We start from the raw sequence: 26,882 nt of genomic DNA on the forward strand, positions 1-26,882 counted from the left end.
GACTGCTTATGTAACATTCAAGAAGGAGCCTCGAGATAAATGTTGGGAAGGCTGAAGCCATCGTTTTCAGTGCCCCCCCCCATTCCATTCCCTAGCTACTGACTCCGTTTCTCCCCCCCCCCCCCCCCCCCCCCAACTCCTCACTGACCAACATTGGCTCCTGATCAAGCAGTGTCTTGATTATAAAATTATATCTTCTTTAGTAGTGTCACAAGTAGGCTTACATTAATATTGCAATGAAGTTACTGTGAAAAGCCCCTAGACACCACACTCCCGACACCTGCTCGGGTACACAGAGAATTCCGAATGTCCTGTTCACATAACAAACACATCTTTCGGGGCTTGTGGAAGGAAACCGGAGCACCCGGAGGAAACCCGCACAGACAGTGACCCAAGCCGGGAATCGAACCTGGGACCATGGTGCTGAGACGCAACAGTGCTACTCGCTGTGCTACCGTGCTGCCCATTCTCATCCTTGTTTTCAAATTTCTCCATGGCCTTGCCTTGCCCCATCCTATCTCTGAAACCTCCTGCAGCCACACCGCCCTCTGATATCTGCGCTTCTCTAATTCTGGATCTCTGGAAGATAAATTTACAGGGTTTTTTTTCAGTGAACTATATGCCATCCCTGATTTTAATGACTCTACCATTGGTGGCCATGCCTTCAGTTGCCTAGTTCCTGAGCTCTGAACTACTTTTCCTACTTTGAATTTTTTCCTTGCTTTCTTTGACCAAACATTTGGCTAGGTATCCTAATATCTCCTTCTGTGGCTAAATGTCAAACTTTGTTTTGTAGCACTCCGGTGAAGCATCTTGGCATTATAATACATTAAAATCATGATATAAATATACTTTGTTGTGCATCTGCTGAAAATTACAACAATTCCTGAATCTTTTTGCAGATGTCTATGTGTGTGGTGGATATAATGGTGAGGTAATACTTGGGGACCTCTGGAAGCTCAGTTTACAGACTTTCCAATGGACTAAATTACCTGCAGAAATGCCAGAGCCGGCGTACTTCCATTGTGCAGCCGTAACCCCAGTGAGTAGTTCGGAGTGATGTTTCCTATTCTGGTCTATTTGTAATCTGCAGTCGATGTTCCTCCTAAACATAAGTCTGTCGCCCCCCCCCCCCCCCCCCCCCCCCCCGCCCCCCAAAATATCGATATCCAGTAGGAATTGTTGATGCTCAGTGGAAATTGGGGAGTTTTTTTCTTACAGCTCCCCCTAACTAGGTTATTAGTCCTAACCTAGGTCTTGTACAAGGAAAGGATGAAGTGTTTTGTTAATTGTCCTGCTCATGCAACCTTGCTCATGCAACCTGTTTGCTTTCTTACTGCTCAGCATTGGTCATGAACCTGGAAAGAGCTGCAAACAATGAAGAAAGATTACTTTTTCTGACCGGATTTCAATTTACTGTTTAAAACGCTAGTGTATGTAAATACACTTGTGCATTCTATCTACCAGAGTTTGGCCCATTTTCCCCAACACATTTAGATTTGCTTGCAGAAGTTCCTTCTCCTGTGCAATCCACATGCTTCCACAAATGTCAGCATCTATTCCCCCAGCATCTACATCTGGGTCATTTCAAAAAGAGCTGTAAATTGCAACAGCCCCGTAGCAGATCCCTGCATTCTGCCACTGGTCAGGGGGCCCAACAGATACCCTTTCATAGTAGCGTATGGTCTCTCGCTCTCTTACTCCCCACATAGCCTCTCAATGATTCAATAATTCCTGCCTCCACTGATCTACTGCAAACACTATTCCAGATGGTGTAGTATCTCCAAGTGTAAAATGGTTTTCTCAAACAACCCAATCTTGGGATCTAAAGGGTAATGCTGGGTCTGATTTCTTTTTCTGACCATTAAAGGGGTACTTAATTACCATTTCCTGCGCTGATAGCTTCACTGAAATGCTGGTGTTGGCACTGCACGATATTTCTTATGGTGGTTTTTCTGTACAAGCTGAGGGTCCTTGCTAATCGTTCAAATTGTGTGTGTTTTTCAGGCTGGCTGCATGTATGTACACGGTGGCGTGGTCAACATCCATGAGAACAAGCGGACTGATTCGCTGTACAAAATCTGGCTGGTGGTACCCAGCTTGTTTGAACTTTGTTGGGAGAGACTGCTGAAGAGTCTTCCACACCTAACACAGCTCTCCACCACTCAGCTACTCAATCTTGGACTTACGCAAGGACTTGTGGAGAGGCTAAAGTGACTGCCAGAGAGAAGAAATAGAGAGAGAGATGTACACGGATACAGCAATATGGGTGATTGGCAGTGTTGGAGGAAGCTGCTGGAAAGAATACTCCTCAAGGCCTTATCTGCCATAAGTGTTAGATGTCTTGGCTACTTTATAAAAAGACTTTGATTGCATCAAGTGATATGAATTGGCCCCCTTACATCCCACCACCCCACCCAAAAAAAAATCTCAGCCCCTCCTCACAAGGCAAGTGGAGCCCACTTTATAATGTTTTGAAATCTCAGCAGGCTTGTCTCTCACTCTGGGATTATTCTGGTTCTGAAATGCAGGTCAGACAATCTCTGAAAGAGGCTGTTTCCAGACCCTGCCATCATCTACCAGTCTCAACGTTTTTGGCCAATTGTTTTTAAACCGCAATTTACATGTGATTCCTATAAACCAATTCCTTCCATGAATCACAAGTTTAGGCAGGGCTGATTGTCTCATTTGAAACAGTAGCCTTTTTAAAATATATTCTCCCTAGATATTGCTGACAGACCTGCAGTGCATGTCCAGTATTTTCTGTTTTTGATTTCAAGCATTTTGAGCTTTTTTTCCCCCTCTTTTTCTCTTTCGGTTGGGGTGGGGTATCTGCTTTTCCTTCCCCACCCCATTTAAATCTTCATCTCATCAAGAGCCAAAAACCCAGCAAGTGGTTGCCTTAAAATGCTGGTTTAATCACCGTGAGTACTTTTCACACATGCAACGAGTCCATCCTGATTCTGCTAATGTCAATTGTGTGCTTCAGCCATGCTGATTTGGATTCAATTTACTATTGTGTATGTGTGGAGTTTTTTTTTTATAAAGCTATAATTGTTCATGTGTTTGTGAAAGGAACATTTCAGATGTTTGCATTCATCTTACTGCCTTGGTTTAGGGTGCCTTGTCTCCCCACCCCACCATCTATCCATAGGTCCTAGCTAACCTGCCAATAATTATAATGGGGCTTCAGTCAGTGTCAGTGGACAACATGTCTTTAGCTGATCAATTGAGCAAAAAATAATCTGGGGTCATTGCTAAATCATGCTGTAAGCGTCCCCAGTTTCTCCACATTGTGTCGTGTTTTTTTTTTTAAAAAACAGTGAATGTGTCAGTATGAGCAGCAATGGCATCAGCTCGTTTACCTTCACTAATTCTTGATCTGACTGAAAGGGGAATCTCACTGACACATTTTAGTTGTTTTACTCAGCTGTGATGACGATGGAATCACTTGGACTGCACTGTTTAATGGGCTGCTGGTGTCCCCTTTCCCTGCATAGTGCCCACACTGCTCAAAACTAGATCTTTAAGCCAATGGTCAGCTCTCTAGGAAGAACTTGGGACACTTTTCTGATTGTAATTCTGACGTTTGAATCTGGACCCGGACCTGTTCAAGAAAGATGAGGATTGCTGACAGTTGGGAAAGCACCTGAGGGCAAGAAAGTGAGGAGCAAAAATCCTCTTGCATTCTTCAACTTTTTCTCATATGTATCTTACTCAGGTCAACTTGTCCTCCCCTCTCTGCCCTCAAGCATGGCTCTCTCACCCTTCTCGGACCCTTCCTTGCACTCCTCCCAGCTGTTGCTTACTTTTTGAGGTTCTGCTGCCCCTCTCTCCTCTCCCCAAGTCAGTGTTTTTCTCCACTCCCACTGTGTCATTATTCTTATTAAAATTATCAACTATCGTTTTGGCACTGAATGTGTTGGGCTGTTCCTGCCTTCAAACAACTCATTACTCTCGCACTCCAGAAAACAGCCAAACCTCCCCCCAACACACACTGTCTTTTACTTTGTGCTTTAAGTCTGTGGCTTGCTTTGTTTTGATACTATCCGTCTCATCTGGAACGAATATGGCAACTTAATATAATTCTCTAAGTGTTGTGAACTGGAGCTGCTGTTAGCAGGACCCATAAGAGGGCACCCACCATCATGAGGCATCCATCTGTAATGGATGTTACATCGTATTGAGAGTTTGTAGTAAATCTGATCTATAATGGCTGACTAGGAATTGTTAACTTCATCTCTGACTTGGGTTGGAACATTTCCATTCTACGCAAACCTTCTCAATAACTAACAGCAATGTCAAGCATAGCGTGGGTTTTGTGAGCAACTGGGCTATTGCGGGAAATCTGATTGCAGTTAGCAAATTGGTTAGCAACTGTTGCAACCCAAAACCTTCAATGAAAACTGTTTTAATACATCACCAAGTGCTTATGTGAGGGATCTGACCAACTAATCAGTTGCCATGGTGTAAGTTAATGGATTAGCACAGTGCTGGTTCCTAATGTTTATGTTAGGACTGCTCATGGTGAACCTGCTTTCTCTCTGGGTGAATGAAGTGGGTGGGATTTGAATCTATTTTTGTTCTGATGCTGTAGAAATCGGCATCTTTGAACGGTGGCCTGTATTAATGAATCTTCAGAATTGTAAACTCTTGGAGAGTCAAACTAATGGTTTGCAAAAACTAGGTGGCTTTATTCAAACCCATTGTAAAAATGATGGGATCAAAGTAAAAGTGGGTTAGTCCTTTTTAATTTTTTCAATTGTTTGAATTTAATTTTTAAATCATTGCAAGATTTTTCCCCTCATCTTTTGTAAAATTGTTAATAAAAGCATGAATGAATCTGTTGAATTGCTCATCGAGTTTTATGACCAGCTGCGGAAGTACTGCAGTCCCTGAGTGTCTACACTCCAGCTGGATGCCTTTGTTTCTGTAAAAGTGATTTCTCCCTTGCCCAGATGTGGACAGCTTTTGGGGTATTGTTCCAGACAAAGTTACCCTCCTGCCTCATGTAACCATTTATCATCCCTTAAGGGGCAGTATGCATTTCAGCTACATAATCAGCACACGGAGCAGGAACTCTGAATTATCCTTCTCCTAACAGCTGTGCTGAAGGCACAAGTACTTTACTTGTGTAGGGAGTGCCTAAATGTATGACACCTACTTAGACGCAGTGGAACTGAAGTAGGATGAGTGGTTTTTTTAATTTAAGAGTACCCAATTTTGTTTTCTAATTAAGAGACAATTTAGTGTGGCCAATGCACCTACCCTGCACATCTTTGGGTTGTGGGGATGAGACACACGGGGAGAATGTGCAAACTCTACACAGTGACTCAGGGTTGGAATTGAACTTAGGTCCTTGGCGCTGTGAGGCAGCAGTGCTAACCACCACCACCACGCTGTCCTGGAAGAGGAGTTAACGGAGTTAGCAAACACTTATTTTGATGTACTGTGCAGAGTGCCAGCAATTGTCATTACAGTACAATAGTTGTTGATATGCCCGTTCCTCAAGGGAATTTGGGTGAGGTGGGGTGGGGGCGTATATCCTGGGTAATGATCAAATTTAAAAAAAAAAAAAAAACATTTTTACTTCCATCTCGCTTGTGCCACTAGGACTGTGCAAAGTAAAAAAAAAAGCACAGAAAATGACCACAGCTCAAAAAAGAGTGCAGTCTGTTCTTGGAAAGATGGTTAAGCCTGACAGGAGCAAATTATTGAATTAATGGTGACAGGTGACTGAAGAACGCTCCTTTAGGGAATGGGCACTGAAGTTCTTTGTCATCACTGTCACATCCATTTAGTTATTTTATAGCTTATTTTTGAATTCTTAATCATAAATACCAACTTCAATGAAACTGAAAATTGCTTGTTACGTGGCCTGCATATTATTCCAGAGTGTGTACATAAACTTAATTAAACTAAGTTACAGTTGTGTTCATGTGAACATATGGATCTGGAACAGGATTGGGCCATTTGGCCTCTTCAGTCTGCTCCACAATTTGATATCACGGCTGATCTGATTGTGGCCTCAACTTCACTTTCCTGATGACTTAATGATGACCCAAACTATACAATACTCTGCTACAGTTGTGTACAGCTTTGGTGAGACCACTCTAAAGTTTCCTATTTTCATTGCAAGGGGAATGGAATAAAAATGACAACATTCAATTGTTTTCCTAATCACTTGCCCTTTCATCATTATGTATTAGGATACCGATTCCTCTGTACTGAAGAATTCTGCAGTCTCTCCATTGAATGATGTTGCTTTTCTATTTTTCCTGCCAAGTGAACAACTTTTCTTTTATCCACATTCTACTCCATGCACAATTTCTGCCCACTCAATTAACCTTTCATCATTGCCACAACTTTCTTTCCTCTGGATCTTCGGTCTGTTCATCCCAGTGGAGGCCCCAATACTGATTATGGGGGTGCTCACTCATACTTATTCAATCTTCTGTTTCCTGTCATCTAATCAATCCTCCATCCACGGTAATATGTTACCCCCTATACAATGAGCTCTTAATTAATAGCGTAACCTTTGATGTGGAACCATGTTGAATCCCCTTTGCCAACACCTCAGTTGACAAGTTCCTACTTATCCTTGTTGCTTGTAGGGCAGCACGGTGGCGTAGTGGATAGCACTGCTGCCTCATGGCTCTGGGTCACTGTCTGTATGGAGTTTACACATTCTGCGTGTGTTTGCCTGGATTTCACCCCCACAGCCCAAAGATGTGCAGGCTAGGTGGATTGGCCACGCTAAATTGCCCCTTAATTGGAAAAAATGAATTGGGTAACTCTAAATGTATTTTTAAAAAATCCATGTTGCTTGTTACTTCCTCAAATAATTGTCGATATCACTTTCACAAAACCATGTTGACTTTGCCAGATTGCATTGAGATTTTTGAAGTGCCCTGTTATAACCTCCCAGTTATCATTGATTCCAGTACTTTCCCTGTGACGGTTGTCAAGTTAACTATTAAAGAACGGAAACAATAGGCTAGAGTTACATTTGATATTTTCCAATATTGCTATTTGGGAAATTAAAACCAATTTATCTATTTCAGCTGCTACTTTTAGACTCTGGCATGAAGTCCATCATCAGGCTTTAATTGAAATAATTTTCTCAGTTCACTTTTATTTATTTCCCTCACTTTTCGCCTTTTGATTTACAAAGTATTTTTGGGATGTTGTCTTCTGCATTAAGATGGGATCCCTGTTCAAATCAGCTTCCAGCAAGTTGCCTTTGTCAATTGTGGTCTGCACAACTCAAACTGCTGCATTTGGGTCCTGAAAGAAGTAGCCCTGGATTGATGCCTGCTTCACGGTAGCACAAGTGGATAGCACTCTGGCTTCACAGTGCCAGGGCCCCAGGTTTGATTCCCTGCTGGGTCAGTCTGTGCGGAGTCTGCACGTTCTCCCCAGGTCTGGGTGGGTTTCTTCCGGGTGCTCCGGTTTCCTCCCACAGTCCAAAGACGTGCGGTTTAGGTGGATTGATCATGCTAAATTGCCCTTAGTGTCCTGAAAAGGTTAGGAGGGGTTATTGGGATAAGGTGGAAGTGAGGGCTTAAGTGGGTCGGTGCAGACGCGATAGGCCGAATAGCCTCCTTCTGCACTCTGTTCTGGCACCTGCTGCGCTAATAAAAATCGTACACATGCAAAGTTGGCATGAATTGCCTTGGCAAAGGCCCAGATGAGGACTCTTAAAACTATGGTGGGGTGGGAGTTTGCAGGAAGTGACAGTGCACCCAGCGGGAGCATTGGGCAAAAGAACAAAGAAAAGGAACAAGCCCTTCGGCCGAGCCTGTGCCGACCATGCTGCCCGTCTAAACTAAAATCTTCTACACTTTCTGGGTCCGTATCCCTCTATTCATGTATTTGTCCAGATGCCCCTTAAATGTCACTATCGTCCCGGCTGTCACTTCCACCACCTCCGGCAGCGCGTTCCAGGCACCCACTACCCTCTGTGTAAAAAAAACTTGCCTCGCACATCTCTGAACCTTGCCCCTCGCACCTTAAACCTATGCCCCCTAGTAATTGACCCCTCTACCCTGGGGAATAGCCGGAGTATCCACTCGTCTAAGCCCTTAATAATTTTGTAGACCTCTGTCAGGTCGCCCCTCAACCTCCGTCGTCCCAGAGAGAACAAACCGGGTTTATTCAACCGCTCCTCATAGCTAATGCCCTCCATACCAGGCAACATCCTGGTAAATCTCTTCTGCACCCTCTCAAAAGCCTCCACATCCTTCTGGTAGTGTGGCGGCCAGAATTGAACACTATACTCCAAGGTTCTATACAGCTGCAACATGACTTGCCAATTCTTATACTCAATGCCCCGGCCAATGAAGGCAAGTATGCCGTATGCCTTCTTGACTACCTTCTCCACCTGTGTTGCCCCTTTCAGTGACCTGTACACCTAGATCTCTCGGACTTTCAATATTCTTGAGGATTCTACCATTCACTGTATATTCCCTACCTGCATTAGACCTTCCAAAATGCATTACCTCACATTTGTCCAGATTAAACTCCATCTGCCATCTCTCCGCCCATGTCTCCAAACAATCTAAATCCTGCTGTATCCTCAGACAGTCCTCATCGCTATCCGCAATTCCACCAACCTTTGTGTCATCTGCAAACTTACTAATCAGACCAGTTACATTTTCCTCCAAATCATTTATATAGACTACGAACAGTAAAGGTCCCAGATACTGATCCCTGCGGAACACCACGAGTCACAGCCTTCCAGGGCAGGAATGAAAACTTTCAAATCCTTTGGTAACTGTGTGCGCCAGTAGACCCTGTGCCACCTAATGTGGAAATGCACCTGCCTGCTCTTACACCCTTGCTCTAAAATGTGTTAAAGGAGTGGGTGAAGGAGAGAAAAAAGAGGCAGATGCCAAAGGAATGTCAGTGGTGTTTATACATCACCCTGAGCATGGCATTTGCAGTTCCAGTTACTGGAGGGCATGGTTAACGTTTTTGGAAACAGTCTGGGTTAAGGAAGAACAGATGGTCCAAACTTGATGGACCTGTGGTCAATGCACAAGTGTAGCAAACTCTAAATTCCTGCAGCCAAATAATGAGGTTCACTCCTGAATAAGCTAATAGGACATGAAATCTAACAATACCACCTGCAGGAGGAGAATATGCGATAATATTTTTAAAACGTGTCCCTTTTGAGACAAAGGGTCAAGTTTGTTGGATCTAATCATTGGCAACCAAGTAATCCATACATTTGTTTGGAGAGGACGCAAATGGTAAGTTAGCACAGTCTGAGCCTCATTAGGGTCCCCCCCCCACACATTCCAAATACAATAAGAACCGAGTGATGTGGAATGGCAACCATCTGAAATATTAGGCTAGTTTCTCACGTCAACTATTTTTTAATAATCTTTCTGCTGGGCTCAGTTCAGACAGACTAAAATCAGTGTCAATATTTTGCTTGCCTTGCTCTCAGACCTATGCTGTAGTATGAAAATGTGTAAATAAAAACAGGAAAAAACATCAGTCCGGTGTACATGTTGGTTTTCCTACATTCTCTGCCTTGATAAGAGGAATGAGGGTACCATGTGTTTCAACTCCAGGTCATACTAAAAGCTGTTTAGTACATTTAAAAATGATTTTTCAGGACTTCTGGTGGTGGCTATGAAGGAGTAAGTCGCACATTTGGTGGCTCCCGCTCTGGTCAGACTTTGGGCATTTCTCCCCGATTTTCTACCGGACTTGAATTGTAAAACTGATGACAGAGGCAATTGTGTACTGAATTCCCACATCGGTGCATGGAGAGAAGGACTAGAAGTGCTCATAAGGCAGAAAGACGAAGGCGGCTTGGGCTGAAGCTGCAGCAGGAGACAGCATGGTGGAGAACCGGACCTCTGGTTTGTCGACCCAGCGGTCAACGGAGCAGCCGGTGCAAGTTATTCAGGAAAGTTTTGTTAAGCAGAAACGGGACTGCTTGGACCCGATAAGAGTCAATTGGGTGGCTGGAGCTTAGATTGGATTCCCAAGATCAGGCGATCCAGAAAGTAGAGAAGGCGCTGGCTGAGCAAGAGGAACATCAAACTGCAGTGAAATTGGCTGTGGGGATACAGAGAGACCAGCAGAAAAAGGTGGAGGACCTAGAGAATAGGTCCCGCCAGCAGAACTTGAGAATCGTTGGGCTCCCAAAGGGGTCCGAAGGCAGACATGGTAATGTTGCAGGAGACGCACCTTAGAGTAACTGACCAGATAAGATTGAGGAAAGGCTGTGTCAGTCAGGTCTTTCACTCGGGACTAGACTCAAAGACTAGAGGGGTCATGATCCTGATCAATAAGTGGGTGGTGTTTGAAGCAGGTAGAATAGTCTCAGATGTGGAAGGTTGGTACATTATGGTCAGTGGGAAACTGGAGAGGGTGCAGGTGGTATTAGTAAATGTGTATGCGCCAAATTGGGATGATGTGGAGTTTATAAAGAGGATGCTGGGGAAGATACCGGACCTGGACTCGCACAGGTTGGTCATGGAAGGGGGCGTCAACACAGTTATTGATCCTGGCTTGGACCAGTCAAGCTCGAAAACAGGCAGGGTGCCAGCAATGGCAAAGGAACTAAAAGGGTTCATGGAGCAGATGGGAGGGGGGTGGGGGTATCCATGGATATTTGGGCAGCCGAGGGTGAAGGAGTTCTCCTTCTACTCATACGTGCATAAAAAGAGTGTACTCCTGGATTGATTTCTTTATTTTGAGCAGGGCCTTACTGGCAGGGGTGGTGGACACGGGGGACTCGGCCATCACAATCTCAGACCGGCACTGGGTTGACCTGCAGGTTAGTAAAGGCAGCAACCAGCGCCCGCAATGGAGGTTAGATGTGGGACTTTTGGCTGACGAAGGAGTGTGCGAGCGTCTGAGGAAATGTATTCAGAACTACCTGCAGGTCAACGACACGGAGAAAATTTCAGCAACAATGGTCTGGGAAGCACTGAAGGCGGTGGTCAGAGGGAAACTGATCTGGATATGGGCCCATAGGGAGAAGGGTGACAAGGCAGAGACGGACCGACTGGTAAAGGATATACTACAGATCGATAGGAGGTATGCGGAGACCCCAGAGGCAGTGCTTTTAAGGGAACAGCAGAGGCTACAGGTGGAGTTTGGCTTGTTAACCACAGGGAGGGCGGTGGAGCAGCTGAGAAAGGAAAGGGGGGGGGGACACACACGATCTGAGCATGGAGAGAAGGCCAGCAGAATGCTTGCACGGCATCTTAGAAAGAGGGAGGCAGCCAGGGAGATAGGGAAAGTAAATGACGGAGATGGGAACCTGGTTGGAGATTCAGCAGGGGTGAATAAGACATTTAGGGATTTCGACAGTAGGCTGTAAAGGTCGGAACGCCCTACAGTGCTGGAGGGGACGAGGCACTATTTGGAGGGGCTGATCAGGTTGGAAGAGATAGTGGAGGGTCTGTAGGCCATGCAGTCAGGTAAAGCCCCGGGGCTGGACGGGTATCCAGTGGAGTTTTAGAAAAAGTTCTCTGGGATATTGGGGCCGATGTTGATGAGAATGTTCAATGAGGCAAGGGAAAGAGGGGTGCTGTCCCCGATGATGTCACAGGCAACGATTTCGCTGATTCTGAAGCAGGACAAGAACCCAGAGATGTGTGGGTCCAACAGGCCGATATCCCTGTTCAATGTGGATGCCAAATTGATGGCCAAAATTTTGTCCTCCAGGATTGAGGATTGTGTTTGGGACGCTATTGGGGAGGAAGTTGGTGGCCAACGTAAGAAGGTTGTTAAACGTGATCATGATGCCCCCGGAAGGTAGGGAGGTGGTGGTAGTGATCGCAATAGATTCAGGAAAGGCTTTTGATCGGGTAGAATGGGATTATCTGTGGGAGGTACTGGGACGGTTCGGATTTGGACGGGGCTTTATTGACTGGGTCAGGTTGCTGTATCAGGCTCCTGTGGCAAGCATACGGACGAATAGGACAACATTAGACTATTTTAGACTGCACTGGGGGACGAGACAGAGATGCCCCCTCTCCCCACGGTTGTTCGCGCTAGCTATAGAGCCCTTGGCAATTGCTCAATCTCAAGGGGCTGGTCCGGGAAGGGGGTGTGGAGCACAGTCTCACTCTATGCAGACGACCTGGTTCTGTATGTATCGGATCCAATAGAGGGGGTGGAAGAAATCATGAGGATTCTAGGGGAATTTGGCCGGTTTTCAGGGTATAAGCTAAATACGGGGAAAAGTGAGATGTTTGCGGTCCAGGCGAGGGGAGAGGAGATTGGGGGAGCTGCCGTTTAGATTGCTTTAGGTACCTAGGCACGGGAATGGGACCGGCTGCATAAATTAAATCTGGCCCGGCTAGTAAACCAAATTAAGGACGATTTTCAGAGGTGGGATGCGCTCCCGTTGTCACTGGCTGGGAGGGTGCAAACGGTGAAGATGACGGTCCCTCCCGAGATTCCGGTTTGTATTTCAGTGTCTCCATCTTTATTCTGCGGTCCTTTTTTAAACGGGTCAACAAAGAGATCACTGGCTTTGTTTGGGCAGGCAAGACCACACGATTAAGGAAGGTAATGCTTGAGCAAAGTTGGGGAGAGGGGGTGCTGGCGCTGCCAAATTTTAGTAACTATTACTGGGTGGCGAATGTAGCCATAATCAGGAAGTGGATGGTGGGGGAGGGGTTGGCCTGGGAGCATATGGAGGCAGCTTCATGCAAGGGCACCAGTCTGGGGGAATTGGTAACTGCGTCTCTGCCGTTCCCGCCGGCACGGTACTCCACCAGCCCCCGTGGTGCTGGCCCCCGAGAGTCTGGGGGCAATGGAGGAGACAAGTGATCCCCAATCTGTAATAATCACCGGTTTGCCCCGGAAAGTATGGATGGGGGGGGGGGGGTTCCGGATATGGTGGAGAGCAGGGATAGAGGGATGAGGACATGTTTATAGAGGGGAGCTTTCAGAGTATGAGGGTGCTGGAGAAGTTTGGGTGGTGAGGGGAAACAAATTCAGGTATCTGCAGGTGGACTTCCTACGTAAACAGGTGTCAACCTTCCCGCTCCTGCCGCTAAGGGGGATTCAGGACAGGGTAGTTTCCAGAGGGTGGATAGGAGAAGGGAGCATCTCTGACATTTACAAGGAATTTATGGGGTCAGAGGAGATGCAGACCGAGGAGCTGAAGCGCAAGTGGGAAGAGGAGCTGGGAGGAGAGATAGAGGATGGTCTATGGGCAGACACGTTGAGTAGTCAACACGTCCGCAACATGTGCCAGGCTCAGCCTGATACAATTCAAGGTCGTTCATCGGGCTCACATGACAAAGTGGCCCGGATGAGTAGATTCTTTGGGGTGGAAGACAGGTACGCAAAATGTATGGGAGGACCAGCGAACCATGTCCACATGTTCTGGACATGTCCGAAGCTTACTGGATTTTGGCAGGGATTTGCAGATGTCATATCCACGGTGTTAAAAACAAGGGTGGCACTGAGTCCAGAGGTGGTGATTTCGGGGTGTCGGAAGACCCTGGAATCGAGAAGGAGAGGCAGACGTTCTGGCCTTTGGTTCCCTGGTAGCCCGGAGATGGATACTATTAGCTTGGAGGGACTCAAAGCCCTCGAAGTCGGAGACCTGGCTAGCTTTCTCGGTTTGGAGAGAAGCATTTCGCCTTGAAGGTCACTGTTAAGGTTCGCCCGGAGGTGGCAACCGTTTGTCGACTTCATGAAAAATAATAAATCAGCAGAAGGGGGGGGGGGGGGGGGGGGGGGGGGGTGTTAGTTTAGCTTAGAGTAGGGGGTTAATAAAGGTGGGACCTGGAAGGAAGGGAGACAGCTTTTCACTATGTTTATAGTTTCATGTGCATGGTTTATTTTGTTTGTTTATTTTGTTGTTACAATACCAAAATTACTTCAATAAAATGTCTATTAAAAAATGTTTTTTTCAGGATCATGCTGAAAATTGTTTAGTAAAAATAACCCGACTACAGGTTTCAGTTTTCTCACGTGAACATAAAGTTAAATGTATGCTAGAGTTTTGAACTGTTCGATACAGGATTACAGCACGGTGAGCTCCCTCATGTAACAGCAGTCACCCTTCCTGCAGGCCTGGATCCTTATCTTTGGTATTGTGCTGATTTATTTAAACATCTAGACCAGGAAACTCAAACCCAGATTTATAGTAGAGGTTGGACAAACTGCTCACCAGTCAAAACAGGTTCAGCTCTCCTGAAGGATATGTTCATCAAAAGCCAGCATACAAGCCCACTATTGGCCCTTTTCCCCAGACAGTCCTTTCAAAGCTGTCAAACACCCCCCACCCCCACAGAAAATAACCACTAGTTACAATAACTGGTTCAGAAAACAAAACTAATCCCTTCACTTGCTTCTAAACCTCAAAAATCACGACAGGCTGCTTTTCCAACTTGCACAGATTCATGAGCAAACTATTGTTCTTTTCCAAATTAACTTTTTCCCTACAATGACACCTCATTTGCTTTAACTCCACATCATTGGTTACAAATCTGTAGGAAATTATACATCCCAATCATTTTCCCCATCAACATCAGTCCAGTTTCTTGTCAGGCAAAACGTATTTCAGCTTTTGACCTGCCCAGTTGCAAAGTTACAAACCATTTGCCCAAGCATGGGCTCACATCCTTCCAACACAGATCTGTTTGCAGTAGCTGAAGATTTGTTGGTCTCAAAACTCACACATACCTTGGTACCGAATGCAAACATGTGCATCATTCCCTCAAATACCTGCACCTAAATCCCTCCAAGACACTGGTGGCCAGTCACCCAGCAGGTCAGAACCATTGAAAACAACTTGAAACCACAGCAGATTATCACCCATAAGCTTCTATCATGTGGAGAAACTTAAAAGCAGTAGGGAGGGCGAAAACAACTTAAAAACATAATGTGAACCTAGTTAGAGACTGGTTGCTGAATATATGGTCAGAGAGGGCGCACTGGTTAACATTAGAGCAGTATGCTTGGTAGCTTCAGTCTCTTGCCAAAAGATGCATTGTTACAGGGTTAAACGGAAGCCAGGACAGCTATTCCTCTAGTACTAAAGTCAAGCTTCAGGTTGTAAATGGAGATACAGTATAAATTTTATTTTAAACAATTCAGATTGACCCTATAAATACATTTTTGCCCACCCACAGTCCCTCCACTGTACATCAATTAAGTTACTATAGCAAGAAAGCCACAGCTTCCTTCAAATACTTTTAACAGAAGTCTTCAGTACAAATTCATTTTTTCCAAAACATAGGCAATAATATTTAGAGCAAAAGAAGCCACAGCTGTTAACGGAATCACACTAGTCTTCAGACAAGGAAGCAAATCTTGGCGTATGTAGGTCAGCACTGCTTCAGAGGGTGTATCACCTTACAGAACCTCTTCGAAAATGAAATCTTTGAAGCAAAAAAAACCCAAACCAAACTCTTCTGTCCTCTCCGTCTGGATGCCGAATGCAGATATCAGGATAGGTTGGAGAAGGTTCGCTGAAGGGAGGAGATCTGAATCACCACAAGACGAGATTTTCAAACATTGTAAACAGCGGTGTCCAGTCACTATTTGCCAGCACGGAGGAGTTTTCAATTCACACTAGCAATATTTCCCACTCAAGATGGTTGGATTATTGTTTTTCCTTGATGAATGTGAAGACTTATTGACTGCCAATAATTATTCTACAGCTATTTAAACTGCCCAAGTCATGTAGAGAGTTCAATTTTAGCACCCACTTTGAGATGGAGCAAAAAAGTACATAGATATGATGATGAGGTAGACTACCACCAGAGCAGTGCCTGTGGAGACAAAGAAAAATCAGTGTCAGGATGAAAAGAATGGCAAAAATCCCCAATTTTCCATAAGAATGCAAGGAAGGGAAAATTGGCTGCTCTCAGTACTTAACTAGCATGAAGCAGAGATACAGACAAGGGGAGCTGAAACCAGTTTCTGCATTGTAAATGCTATGCAACCTTTCTGTAGTGAGTGTTGCTGGGGGACTCACCTCCAAACTAACTCCCATTACCCACTGGATCTGGATTTAAAAAGCTCTACATCCAAGCGACTCAAACCGGAGGCCTCACAGTCAAGGGCAAAGGGCTCAAACTCATCTTCAATCTGGCAATAAGTCTAACTTCTTCCTTTAAAAATGTAAAATGAGGCCCATTGAAACTAACCTATTCACAGAGTTGAAAGACATTGTGGTGGTGAAAGTATAAACAAGACCCAACCACAGCAAAGAAAGGACTTGAGCAGTCAGGACACTGTGGCCAATGGTTACAGTAGGAGCAGTGACGACATTACTGGATTAATAAACTGAAATGCAAGTTCAAGTCCACCAAGCATTTAGGGGGAACTTAAATTTCAGACAATTACATCTAGAAAACGCTAGCATTAAATGATGATCATGCAACTGATGTCATATAAACCATACTGATGTCCTTTAGGGAAGGAAGCTTACATACTTAACTAGTGTGGCCTGTGGTGACTAGACCCACAGCAATGTAGACTACTCTCTGAAATGGCCAACAAGTCACTTGTATCAAAAACCACCTAAAAAAAACATAATTTATGTAGATTGCTGAAGTTTGAGTGGCAACTCACCATCACGAATCACGAGGGAAATAAATGCTGGCCTTCCAAGTGACAAATCCATTGATTGAAATTTTAAAAAACTAAATTGTCTTAAAGAAGCAATAATAATCTTTATTGTCACAAGTAGGCTTACATAGTGGGCAGCACGGTAGACTTGTGATAGCACAATTGCTTCACAGCTCCAGGGTCCCAGGTTCAATTCCCCGCTGGGTCACTGTCTGTGCGGAGTCTGCACATCCTCCCAGTGTGTGCGTGGGTTTCCTCCGGGTGCTCCGGTTTCCTCCCACAGTCCAAAGATGTGCAGGTTAGGTGGATTGGCCATGCTAAATTGTCCCTTAGTGTCCAAAATTGCCCTTAGTGTTGGGTGGGGTTACTGGGTTATGGGGATAGGGGGGAGGGGTTAACCTTGAGTAGGGTGCTCTTTCCAAGAGCCGGTGCAGACTCGATGGCCGAATGGCCTCCTTCTGCACTGTAAATTCTATGATAGCAATAAAGTTACTGTGAAAAGCCCCTTGTCACGACATTCCAGCACCTGTTCGGGTATTAAGAGGGAGAATTCAGAATGTCCAAATTTCCTAATAGCATGTCTTTCGGAACTTGTGGGAGGAAATCGGAGCACCCGGAGGAAACCCACGCAGACACAGGGAGAACGTGCAGACTCCGCATGGCCAGTGACCCAAGCTGGGAATCAAACCTGGAACCCTGGCACTGTGAAGTCACAGTGCTACCCGATGTAACTGCATAATTAATGTTAATACTTTGGGGCAGTCAATCGGCCCACCTTCCAAAAGCTAGTATTTAGTTTGTTCCCTTTCCCCTCCCCCATCCCTGCAAATCTTTCCTTTGCAAGTATAATAAATTCATTTTTGATTATTGGAACAGTTTCCAGCACCCTTTCTAGGAGCACATTCCAGATTTAAAAAGTTCTAATCTTCTCTGCTTGTGTCAATCTGAAGCTGTGCTGGCAAATGAAATACATTCCTATTTTAACATGGCCTTCACTCCAGTGCAGATTACCCTTTGTACAATGTAACACTTCCTTACATCGGCCAAGTAGTTTCTCTTCAAACGTCCAGTTTGGCAACATGCATGGGATCATGCCCATTAGGAACCGGGTCAAGATTTCCCACTCCAAAGCAGGTACCAATTCTTGGGGCATGACCCTTCAAAATTCATTCAAGGGTTTGGGGGGGTGGGGGGGTGGGTGGTCGCTGACTAGACCAGTATTCGTTATCCAGCCCTAATTGCCCTGTGGTTTTAGTGAACATATATGCACAAAATTGGGACGATGCAGGCTTTATCAAGGCGGTATCAGCAGCCACCCCAAGCTATATTTGCATCAGTTGTGTATTACACCCAAGGATGGATAGGTTGAGCCCCAAGTCCTTGGTAATTTGGGGGATGGCAAAGGAGCTGGCAGCATTCATGGAGTGACTGGGGGGGGGGGGGGGGCAGGCAGAATCTGGGGAGGTTTAGATACCAGAGAGAGAGGGAGTTTATCATCCTACACGTGCACTGGGTATACTCCCGAATAGACTTTGGTGGTGGGGTTATTCCCTGGAGTACTCTGCAATTGTAATATCTGACAATGCCCCACACATGTGGATATGTGGCTGAAGACCGGCTGACCCCATCGCTCCCCTGTGGAGGGTGGACATGACGCTCCTTGCAGACGAGGGGTATTGCGAAAGCGTGGCTTTGCCCATCAGGAACGGTTTGGGATTTAACAAGAACGAAGAGGTCACCCTCTACATTCTGGGGAGCGTTGAAGGCAGCTGTCAGGGAGGTAATTTCGTACAAGGTCCACAGGGATAAGGTTGGATGGTTCACTCCAGTCTGGAGGTGGACTGACAATCCGGCCCTGGGAGGTAGCGGAGAGGAAGTTACACATGGATTTAAGCTGGTTTCGACAGGGAAGGCAATGAGTCAAGTTCACTGTTCACGAGGGACATTTTATGAGTGCAGTGAGAAGGTCAGCCAGTTGAGGTGGCCGGTGGCCATGCGGGAAATATCCTGAACCTGGGCTGAGGGGGAGGGTTGGTTACTGCTCCTGGTAGGATTAATGGGGTGAAGTCTTCTACCTGTGGCTATATAAAAGCTGAGCCTCCGGATGATGACTTGTGGAAGCACCAGTTTTTGGATGGGTTGGACTTTCCAGTAATGGATAGAGAGAGGAGGCAGGGGCTAGAGGAGATTATGGACTGTATTTGTTCCATGCAGTGCGGCAAGGCACGGGGCCAGGTGATTTCCTGGTGGAATTCAGTTTGCAGCCTTGTTGGCACCATACTTATTGGGGGTTGATGACTTTGTTTTGGGTGGGTGGGGCAGGGTTGGTGTGCTGACGACCACATTGGCACAGATGTCGATTTCTTGATCTCAGAGATGGACAAAGATACTGTGGATCTTACAGGCCTATTTCACTGTTGAATACCGAAGCAAAAAAAGGTATTAGCGAAAGTGCCAGAGGTGATCGGAGGACCAGACGGGTTTGGCCAGGGCAGGCGGCCAATATCAGGAGGCTTTTAAATCCGATCCAGACGCCTTCCTTGGGGGACTGTTCCAGAGGTAAATCATCTTTTTAAAAAAAATAATTTTTATTAAAGATTTTCATGAGAAAAAAATGAGAAAAAAAAAGAACCCAACAGGGTGAAGTACAAAACACAATCTAAAAAAGCAACCCCCCAAACCCCTCCCCCCTGTACATAAATAATACATTTACATTAACACCCTGACTTAACAGGTGTATACACCCCCTCAAACCCTCCAGTGTAAATAACAAACAAAAATAAAGTAAACCCCCCCCCCCCCCCCCCCCCCAGAGCTGCTGCTGCCATTGGCCAATGTCTATCGTTCTGCCAGAAAGTTTAAGAACGGTTACCACCGCCTACAGAACCCTTGTAGACCCTCTCAAGGCGAATTTCACCCTCACCAATTTAATGAACCCTGCCATATCGCTGACCCAGGATTCCACGCTTGGGGGCCTCGCATCTTTCCACTGAAGGAGAATCCTTCGCCGGGCTACCAGGGACGCAAAGGCCAGAATTCCGGCCTCTTTCGCCTCCTGCACTCCCGGCTCCTCTGCCACCCCAAATATTGCGAGCCCCCAGCCTGGTTTGACCCTGGATCCTACCACCCTCAACACCGTCCTCGCTACGCCCTTCCAAAATCCCTCCAGCGCTGGGCATGCCTGCCCAGAACATATGGGTGTGATTTGCTGAGCTCCCTGAGCTCCTAACACACCTGTCCTCACCCCCAAAGAACCGGCTCATCCTTGTCCCAGTCATGTGTGCCCTGTGCAGCACCTTAAACTGTACAGGGCTGAGCCTCGCGCATGAAGAGGAAGAATTCACCCTCCTTAGGGCATCTGCCCACGTCCCCTCTTCGATCTCCTCTCCCAACTCCTCCTCCCACTTACCTTTCAACTCTACCACCGAAACCCTCCTCCTCCTCCTGCATCACCTGGTAAGTGTCCGAGATCTTCCCCACTCCCACCCACCCCGAGAGCACCCTGTCCTGTACGGTGTGTGGCAGTAGCCGCGGAAATTCCACCTCCTGCCGTCTGGCAAACGCCCTTACCTGCAAGTACCTGAAGGTGTTCCCCAGGGGGAGCCCGTACTTCTCCTCCAGCTCACTCAAGCTCGCGAACTTCCCGTCCACAAACAGGTGTCCCAACGTTCGTATCCCTGCCCTGTGCCACCCCGAAAATCCTCCACCCATTCTTCCTGGGGCAAACCGGTGGTTCCCCCGTAATGGGGTCCACGCCGAGGCCGCAACTTCCCCCCTATGCCACCTCCACTGCCCCCAAATTTTGAGGGCTGCCACCGCCACCAGGCTAGTGGTATACCTCGGAGGGAGCAGCAGCGGCGCCGTTGCCAGTGCCCCCAGATTCGTACCCACACAGGACACCGTCTCCAGCCTCTTCCATGCAGCCCCCTTCCCCTCCATCACCCACTTGCGCACCATTGTCGCATTGGCGGCCCAGTAGTACCCACAGAGGTTGGGCAGCGCCAGCCCCCCCCCCCCCCCCCATCTCTACTCCGCTCCAGGAACACCCTTCTCACCCTCGGAGTCCCTCGCGCCCACACAAACCCCATTATACTCCTGTTAACCCACCTGAAAAAAGCCTTTGGGATAAACACGGGGAGGCACTGGAACAGGAACAAAAACCTTGGGAGCACCGTCATTTTGATTGACTGCACCCTACTCGCCAAGGACAGCGGCAATGCGTCCCACCTCTTGAACTCCTCCTCCATTTGCTCCACCAGCCTTGTAAAGTTAAGCCTATGCAGGGCCCCCCAGCTCCTGGCCACCTGGACCCCCAAATACCTGAAGCTCCTCTCCGCCCTTTTTAGTGGGAGCTCGCCAATCCCCCTCTCCTGGTCCCCTAGCTGAACTACGAACAGCTCGCTCTTCCCCATATTGAGCTCGTACCCCAAAAAGTCCCCGAATTCCCCAAGGATCCTCATTACCTCTGGCATTCCTCCCACCGGGTCCACCACATACAGCAGCAGGTCATCCGCATAAAGCGACACCCTATGCTCCTCCCCACCCCGCACCAACCCCCTCCAGTTCCTCGACTCTGTGCCATAGCCAGGGGTTCAATCGCCAGTGCTAAGAGCAGTGGGGACAGGGGGGACACCAGTCTCATCCCTCAGTGCAACCGAAGGTACTCTGACCTCCTCCTATTTGTGGCCACACTCGCCATCGGGACCTCATACAACAGCCTAACCCACCTGACAAATCCCTCCCCAAACCTGAACCTCTTCAGCACCTCCCACAGGTACCCCCACTCTACCCTATCAAAGGCTTTCTCAGCATCCATCGCCACCACTATCTCCGCCTCCCCCTCCCTCGCCGGCATCATGACAACGTTCAGAAGCCTCTGCACATTCGCGTTCAGCTGTCTCCCCTTCACAAACCCCGTCTGGTCTTCATGGATGATCTGCGGCACACAACCCTCAATCCTCGTGGCTAAGACCTTCGCCAGCACCTTGGCATCCACATTTAGCAAGGAAATTGGTCTGCAAGACTCACATTGCAGGGGATCCTTGTCCCGCTTCAGGATCAAGGAGATCAGTGCCCGGGACATCGTCGGGGGTAAAGCCCCCCACCACCCTCCCTTGACTCATTAAAGGTCCTAACTAACAGCGGGCCCAACAGGTCCATATATTTTTTATAGAACTCGACCGGCCCCGTGCCTTCCCCGCCTGCATGCTTCCTTTCCTATCCCTTTGATCAGCTCCTCCAGCCCAATCGGGGCCCCCAGTCCCTCTTCCACCTTAGGAAACCTCAATTTGTCCAGGAAACAGCCCATCCCTCCCTCCTCCCGTGGGGGTTCAGATCGGTACAATTCCGCGTAGAAGTCCCTGAAGACCCCATTGATGCCAACCCCACTCCGCACCACGCTCCCGCCCCGGTCCTTAACTCCCCCGATCTCCCTAGCTGATGCGCCAGCATCCGGCTCGCCTTTTCCCATACTCGTAGATCACCCCCTGGGCCTTCCTCCACTGCACCTCCGCCTTCCTGGTGGTCACCAGGTCGAATTCGGCCTGGAGGCTGCGCCTCTTCCTCAACAATCCTTCCTCAGGCTCTTCCGCATACCTCCTGTCTACCCTCACCATCTCCCCCACCAGCCTCTCCCCCCGCTCCTTGTGGGCCCTAATGGAGATCAGCTGTCCCCTCACCACCACCTTGAGTGCCTCCCAGACCATCCCCACTCTGACCACCCCGTTGTCGTTAGTCTCCAAGTACCTCTCTATACTTCCTCGGACCCGCTCGCTCACCTCCTCGTCCGCCAACAGTCCCACCTCCAAGCGCCACAGCGGGCACTGGTCCCTCTCCTCCCCCATCTCCAAGTCCACCCAATGCAGGGCGTGGTCTGAAATGGCTATTGCCGAATACTCCGTAACCTCTACTCTCGCTATCAGCACCCTACTCAAAATGAAAAAGTCGATTCGAGAATAAGCCTTATGGACATGAGAAGAATGAATATTCCCTAGCCCCCAGCCTTGCAAATCTCCAAGGGTCCACCCCTCCCATCTGGTCCATAAACCCCCTCAGCACTCTAGCCGCCGCCGGCTTCCTACCCGTCCTAGACCTGGAGCGATCCAGTGCCGGATCCAGCACCGTGTTAAAATCTCCCCCCATTATCAGGCCCCCACTTCCAAGTCTGGGATCCGACCCAACATACGCCACATAAAACCCGCATCGTCCCAGTTCGGAGCATACACATTGACCAGTACCACCCTCTCCCTGCAACTTACCACTTATACCTACCGCCATTATCTGCCACAATGCTCAACGCCTCGAATGACACCTTCTTTCCCACCAAGATCGCCACCCCTCGATTTTTGGCATCTAGCCCCGAGTGAAACACCTGACCTACCCACCCTTTCCTCAGTCTTACCTGGTCTGCCACCTTCAGGTGTGTCTCCTGGAGCATAGCCACATCCGCCTTGAGCCCCTTCAGGCGCGTGAACACGCGGGCCCGCTTAACTGGCCCATTCAGTCCCCTTACATTCCAGGTTATCAGCCGGATCAGGGGGCTACCCGCCCCCTCCCCCGCCGACTAGCCATAACCCCTCCTCGGCCAGCCACGCACCCGCACCCTACACCCGGCCCGTTCCCCACAGCGGCATACCCCCGTCTAGACACCCCCACTTGCTCCAGCTCCTCCTTGACCTTAGCAGCAGCAACTCTATTTCCCCTCCCCCCCCACTAGGACCCATCCTAGCTGGTTTACTCTCCCCATTGCACTTCCACAAGTCAGCTGACTCCTGCTGACCCTGGCCACTCCAGCCTCCTCCAGTTGTGTGGCACACCCTCCTCTCCCGCTCCCCATCCACAGGCTCTCCCCCTTCCCTCTAAGCGCAGGAAACAATCCTTGCTTCCCCCCCCAGCCCCGCCCCCCCCAGTCTTCGGCGCGGGAAAAAAGCCCGCGCTCTCCACCTACCAGGCCCCGCCACCAACCAAAACAGTGCACCATCCGCCCCATCCACCCTCCCAAAACCCGAAAGAGAAAAACACAGAAGAAGAAACCCAAAACAATGCAAAGGCCCCCCACCCCGAACCAAAAATAGGTATAACATATCCACCGCAGTCCCCAATCACCCATCCCGACCCTCAGTCGGTGTCCAGCTTCTCGGCCTGAACAAAGGCCCACGCCTCCTCTGGAGACTCAAAATAATGGTGCCGGTCCTTGTACGTAACCCACAGTCGCACTGACTGCAACATGCCAAACTTCACCCAATTGTACCCGGCCCTCCTCTTCGCCACACCTGCTGCTCCTCTCCTTCTTGGCCCATCTGAGCACACACTCCCGATCGACGAACCGATGGAACCGCACCAGCACCGCCTGCAGAGGCTCGTTAGCCTTGGGCCTCCTCGCCAACACTATGGGCCCCTTCCAGCTACAGGGGCCCCCGGAAGCACCCCGTTCCCATCAGCGAGTTCAACATGGTGACCACAAAGGCCCCCACGTCCGGCCCCTCCAGAACTTCCGGGGGGAGAGGGGAGGGTTGAGAAGTTAAGGGATAATAGGTTTGTAGGACTGGAGAAGATAGTGGAGAAACTTCAACTCCCAAGGAAGCATTTGTTTAGGTATATGCAGGTGTGGGTAGCACGGCGGCCTCACGGCGCCAATGACTCGGGTTCAATCCCAGCCCACTGTCTGGGTGGAGCTTGCACATTCTCCCCGTGCCTGCGTGGGTCTCACCCCCACAACCCAAAAAGTTGTGCAGGGTAGGTGAATTGGCTATGCTAAATTGCTCCTTAATTTGGAAAAAAGAATTGGGTACTTTAAATTTTTAAAAAGGTACATGCAGGTTAGGAAACAGAAGTCTTCACTCCCTCGGCTACCGGAACCTACACTTCCGGACAAGATGCTATATTATCTCTAGACGAGATAGGGGAAGATATCCGATATACATGGGTGGTTGTTGGAGCCAGGGAAGACACTGTTAGAGAAAGTGAAAGGGAAGTGGAAGGAAGAACTGGGCCCCAAGGCTGGAGGGAGGGGTGTGGAGTGAGATTTTGCACAGGGTGAATTCCACCTCTTGTGCAAGGCTGAGCCTGAGTTAGTTTAAAGTAGTTCACTGATGCACATAACAACTAGAGCACGCAGGAGTGTTTTTCCCCAGAATAGAGGGCAGGTGTGTGTTGTTTGATGGGGCCAGTGACATGTTCTGGTCCTGCCCAAGCTGCTTAACCTTTGGGTCGTCATTTTTGAGACTGTCGTGGGCAGTACGGTAGCACAGTGGCTTCAGTGTCGGGGTCCAAGGTTCGATTCCCTGCTGGGGTCTGTACAGAGTCTGCACGTTCTCCCAGTGTCTGCGTGGGTTTCCTCTGGGTGCTCTGGTTTCCTCCCACAGTTCAAAGACGTGCTGGTTAGGTGGATTGAACATGATAAATTGCCCTTCGTGACCAAAATGGTTAGGAGGGGTTATTTGGTTACAGGGATCGGGTGGAAATGAGGGCTTAAGTGGGTCGGTGCAGACTTGATGGGCCAAATGGCCTCCTTCTGCACTATGTTCTATTGTGGGGATCAGGCTGGAGTAGAATCCATTGGTGGCAATCTTTAGAGCGTCGGACTCGTCGGCACTTCTGCAGGGGAAGAAGGCCGATGTTCTGGCCTTCGCCTCGGATTGCCCGGAGGAGAATCCTCTTTGGATGGAGGTTGCCAGCGTGGTTGGGGGACTTTAGTTTTTGAAATTGGAAAAGATCAAGTATGCCAGATCGGAGGAGGAATTCCATTCCAGGTGGAAGCTATTTACCACCTTCTTTAAGGACTTAGTCATGGAAATGAAGCAGGAACCCAGAGCTTCAGGAACAGAATTAAAAAAAGAGCCGAGGTAAATGCATAGAAAAGAATTGACCAAACATCATTACATTACTTTGCGATTAAACAATTCATTGTTCCTCTCCCAGGTGCGATAATGAATACAAGGACCATAATTCTACTGTTTGATTCCTCCATACAGCTCATTAAAAGAAAGTCAACCTACCTTGGAAATAGTCACACTTTCCATCCATGAAGATATAGTTCATTAAGATGACACTGAATATTGATGCCCAAAGGTGGAGATCACTGAACAGCAAATTAAACCCTACAGGCTAAGCAAAAAGCAGATGGCACAATGGTCAGTATGGGGAGAGAGGGGATTAATTTCTTGGCACTTGAAAAGTCTAATCAGAACCCTGCAACCAAATACAAGCCTTTGGTTTCCACAAAAGTTACACAAGAACTTGGTTTTCCAGCAAAATGTTGCACCGTGCTAAATTGAGTACTGTACAAGAGAACAAGAGCAGGCCATCCATCCCCCATTCCATGGTTAATCTGTTTGCAGATTCAACTCCACTCACTTGTAGATTTATGGGGAATGAACAGTAAAGTGAAGGGTTAACTGGTCCAGCCCCACTGCTCTCTGGGACAGTCTCGCCCTTTTAGTAAAAAAAATAATAAAACCAATGCATTGCACCGCACCCCCCCCCCCCCCCCCCCCAATCTCTGTAGCCACTTCTTTAAAGATCCTAGGATGGAGGCACTGGATCCAGAGGCTGAATCCTCCCTCAGTTCCATTATTTTTCCAGTGATGAAGTTTCCCCCTTCACTATTCTTGGAATGTTTTCAGAATCTATTAAGCATATTCGGTCTTCAAAGTCTCTGCCACTGCCATTTCCTCATTATTAATTCCTCCAGTTTCACCCAAAGGAAGACAGGCACTTATTTAGCTACACATCCCATTTTTAATATATGCACTTGAAGCTTCTGTCCATTTTCTTGCTCGTATTCGGTCAACCATTGCCAAAAATGAAGATAGTGGCACCAATAGGAAAACACTGCTCAACCCATTGAAGCTTCACACCCAATATGAGAACTCTTGGCACGTCACGTCACTGAATTACTGGAACTCAGCTTCCACTTTCACCTTGTACTCTTCCAAATCAATTCCCCCCCCCCCACCAACTGCCTTAGCTCAATGCTCACCCAGCCACTGAAGACCATTCCCTGCTCAGAATCCAATTTTCATCCTGCCTGTAGCACCTGGACCATCCTCTGTGACCAATCACAGCTCACTGCCTCCAACTAAGTATTAATTGTATCTGAAACAATGAACCATTCATTGCCTTGGGCCACATCTCTGCCAATACACTTGGTTCCAGTGACACTACTCTAACCCTTCTTCCTCCACCCCTAAAACATCTGAAGCTTGCATGGTTCCAAATAGAAGGGACTCTAATTGTTGGGCCACATGATACTCTTTGAGCTCCAATCTAGACCCTCCACAAAGTTCCTCTTTCCTGGGCTACATACATCTCTT

General features: G+C 47.9%; 2 protein-coding genes across 6 annotated transcripts in view; one reads left to right on the forward strand and one right to left on the reverse strand.

Annotated features, from left to right (window-relative positions):
- Nucleotides 1-4,842, forward strand: part of klhdc10 (kelch domain containing 10) — a 33,977-nt gene extending 29,135 nt beyond the window's left edge. For all 3 annotated transcript variants that reach the window (XM_072471143.1, XM_072471144.1, XM_072471145.1), the window contains 2 exons: nt 903-1,042; nt 2,008-4,842. In XM_072471143.1, coding sequence (XP_072327244.1) covers nt 903-1,042; nt 2,008-2,217 — 350 coding nt within the window. In that variant the 3' untranslated portion in view covers nt 2,218-4,842. The remainder of the gene's footprint in view (nt 1-902; nt 1,043-2,007) is intronic.
- Nucleotides 4,843-15,046: 10,204 nt separating this feature from the next.
- The window catches only part of cax1 (cation/H+ exchanger protein 1), a 94,075-nt gene continuing 82,239 nt past the window's right edge, over nt 15,047-26,882 (reverse strand). For all 3 annotated transcript variants that reach the window (XM_072471151.1, XM_072471150.1, XM_072471149.1), the window contains 2 exons: nt 25,566-25,674; nt 15,047-15,767 (listed from right to left, as the gene is read on the reverse strand). In XM_072471151.1, coding sequence (XP_072327252.1) covers nt 15,694-15,767; nt 25,566-25,674 — 183 coding nt within the window. In that variant the 3' untranslated portion in view covers nt 15,047-15,693. The remainder of the gene's footprint in view (nt 15,768-25,565; nt 25,675-26,882) is intronic.

Source organism: Scyliorhinus torazame, chromosome 13, assembly GCF_047496885.1.
Source record: "Scyliorhinus torazame isolate Kashiwa2021f chromosome 13, sScyTor2.1, whole genome shotgun sequence".
Classification (NCBI taxonomy): domain Eukaryota; kingdom Metazoa; phylum Chordata; class Chondrichthyes; order Carcharhiniformes; family Scyliorhinidae; genus Scyliorhinus; species Scyliorhinus torazame.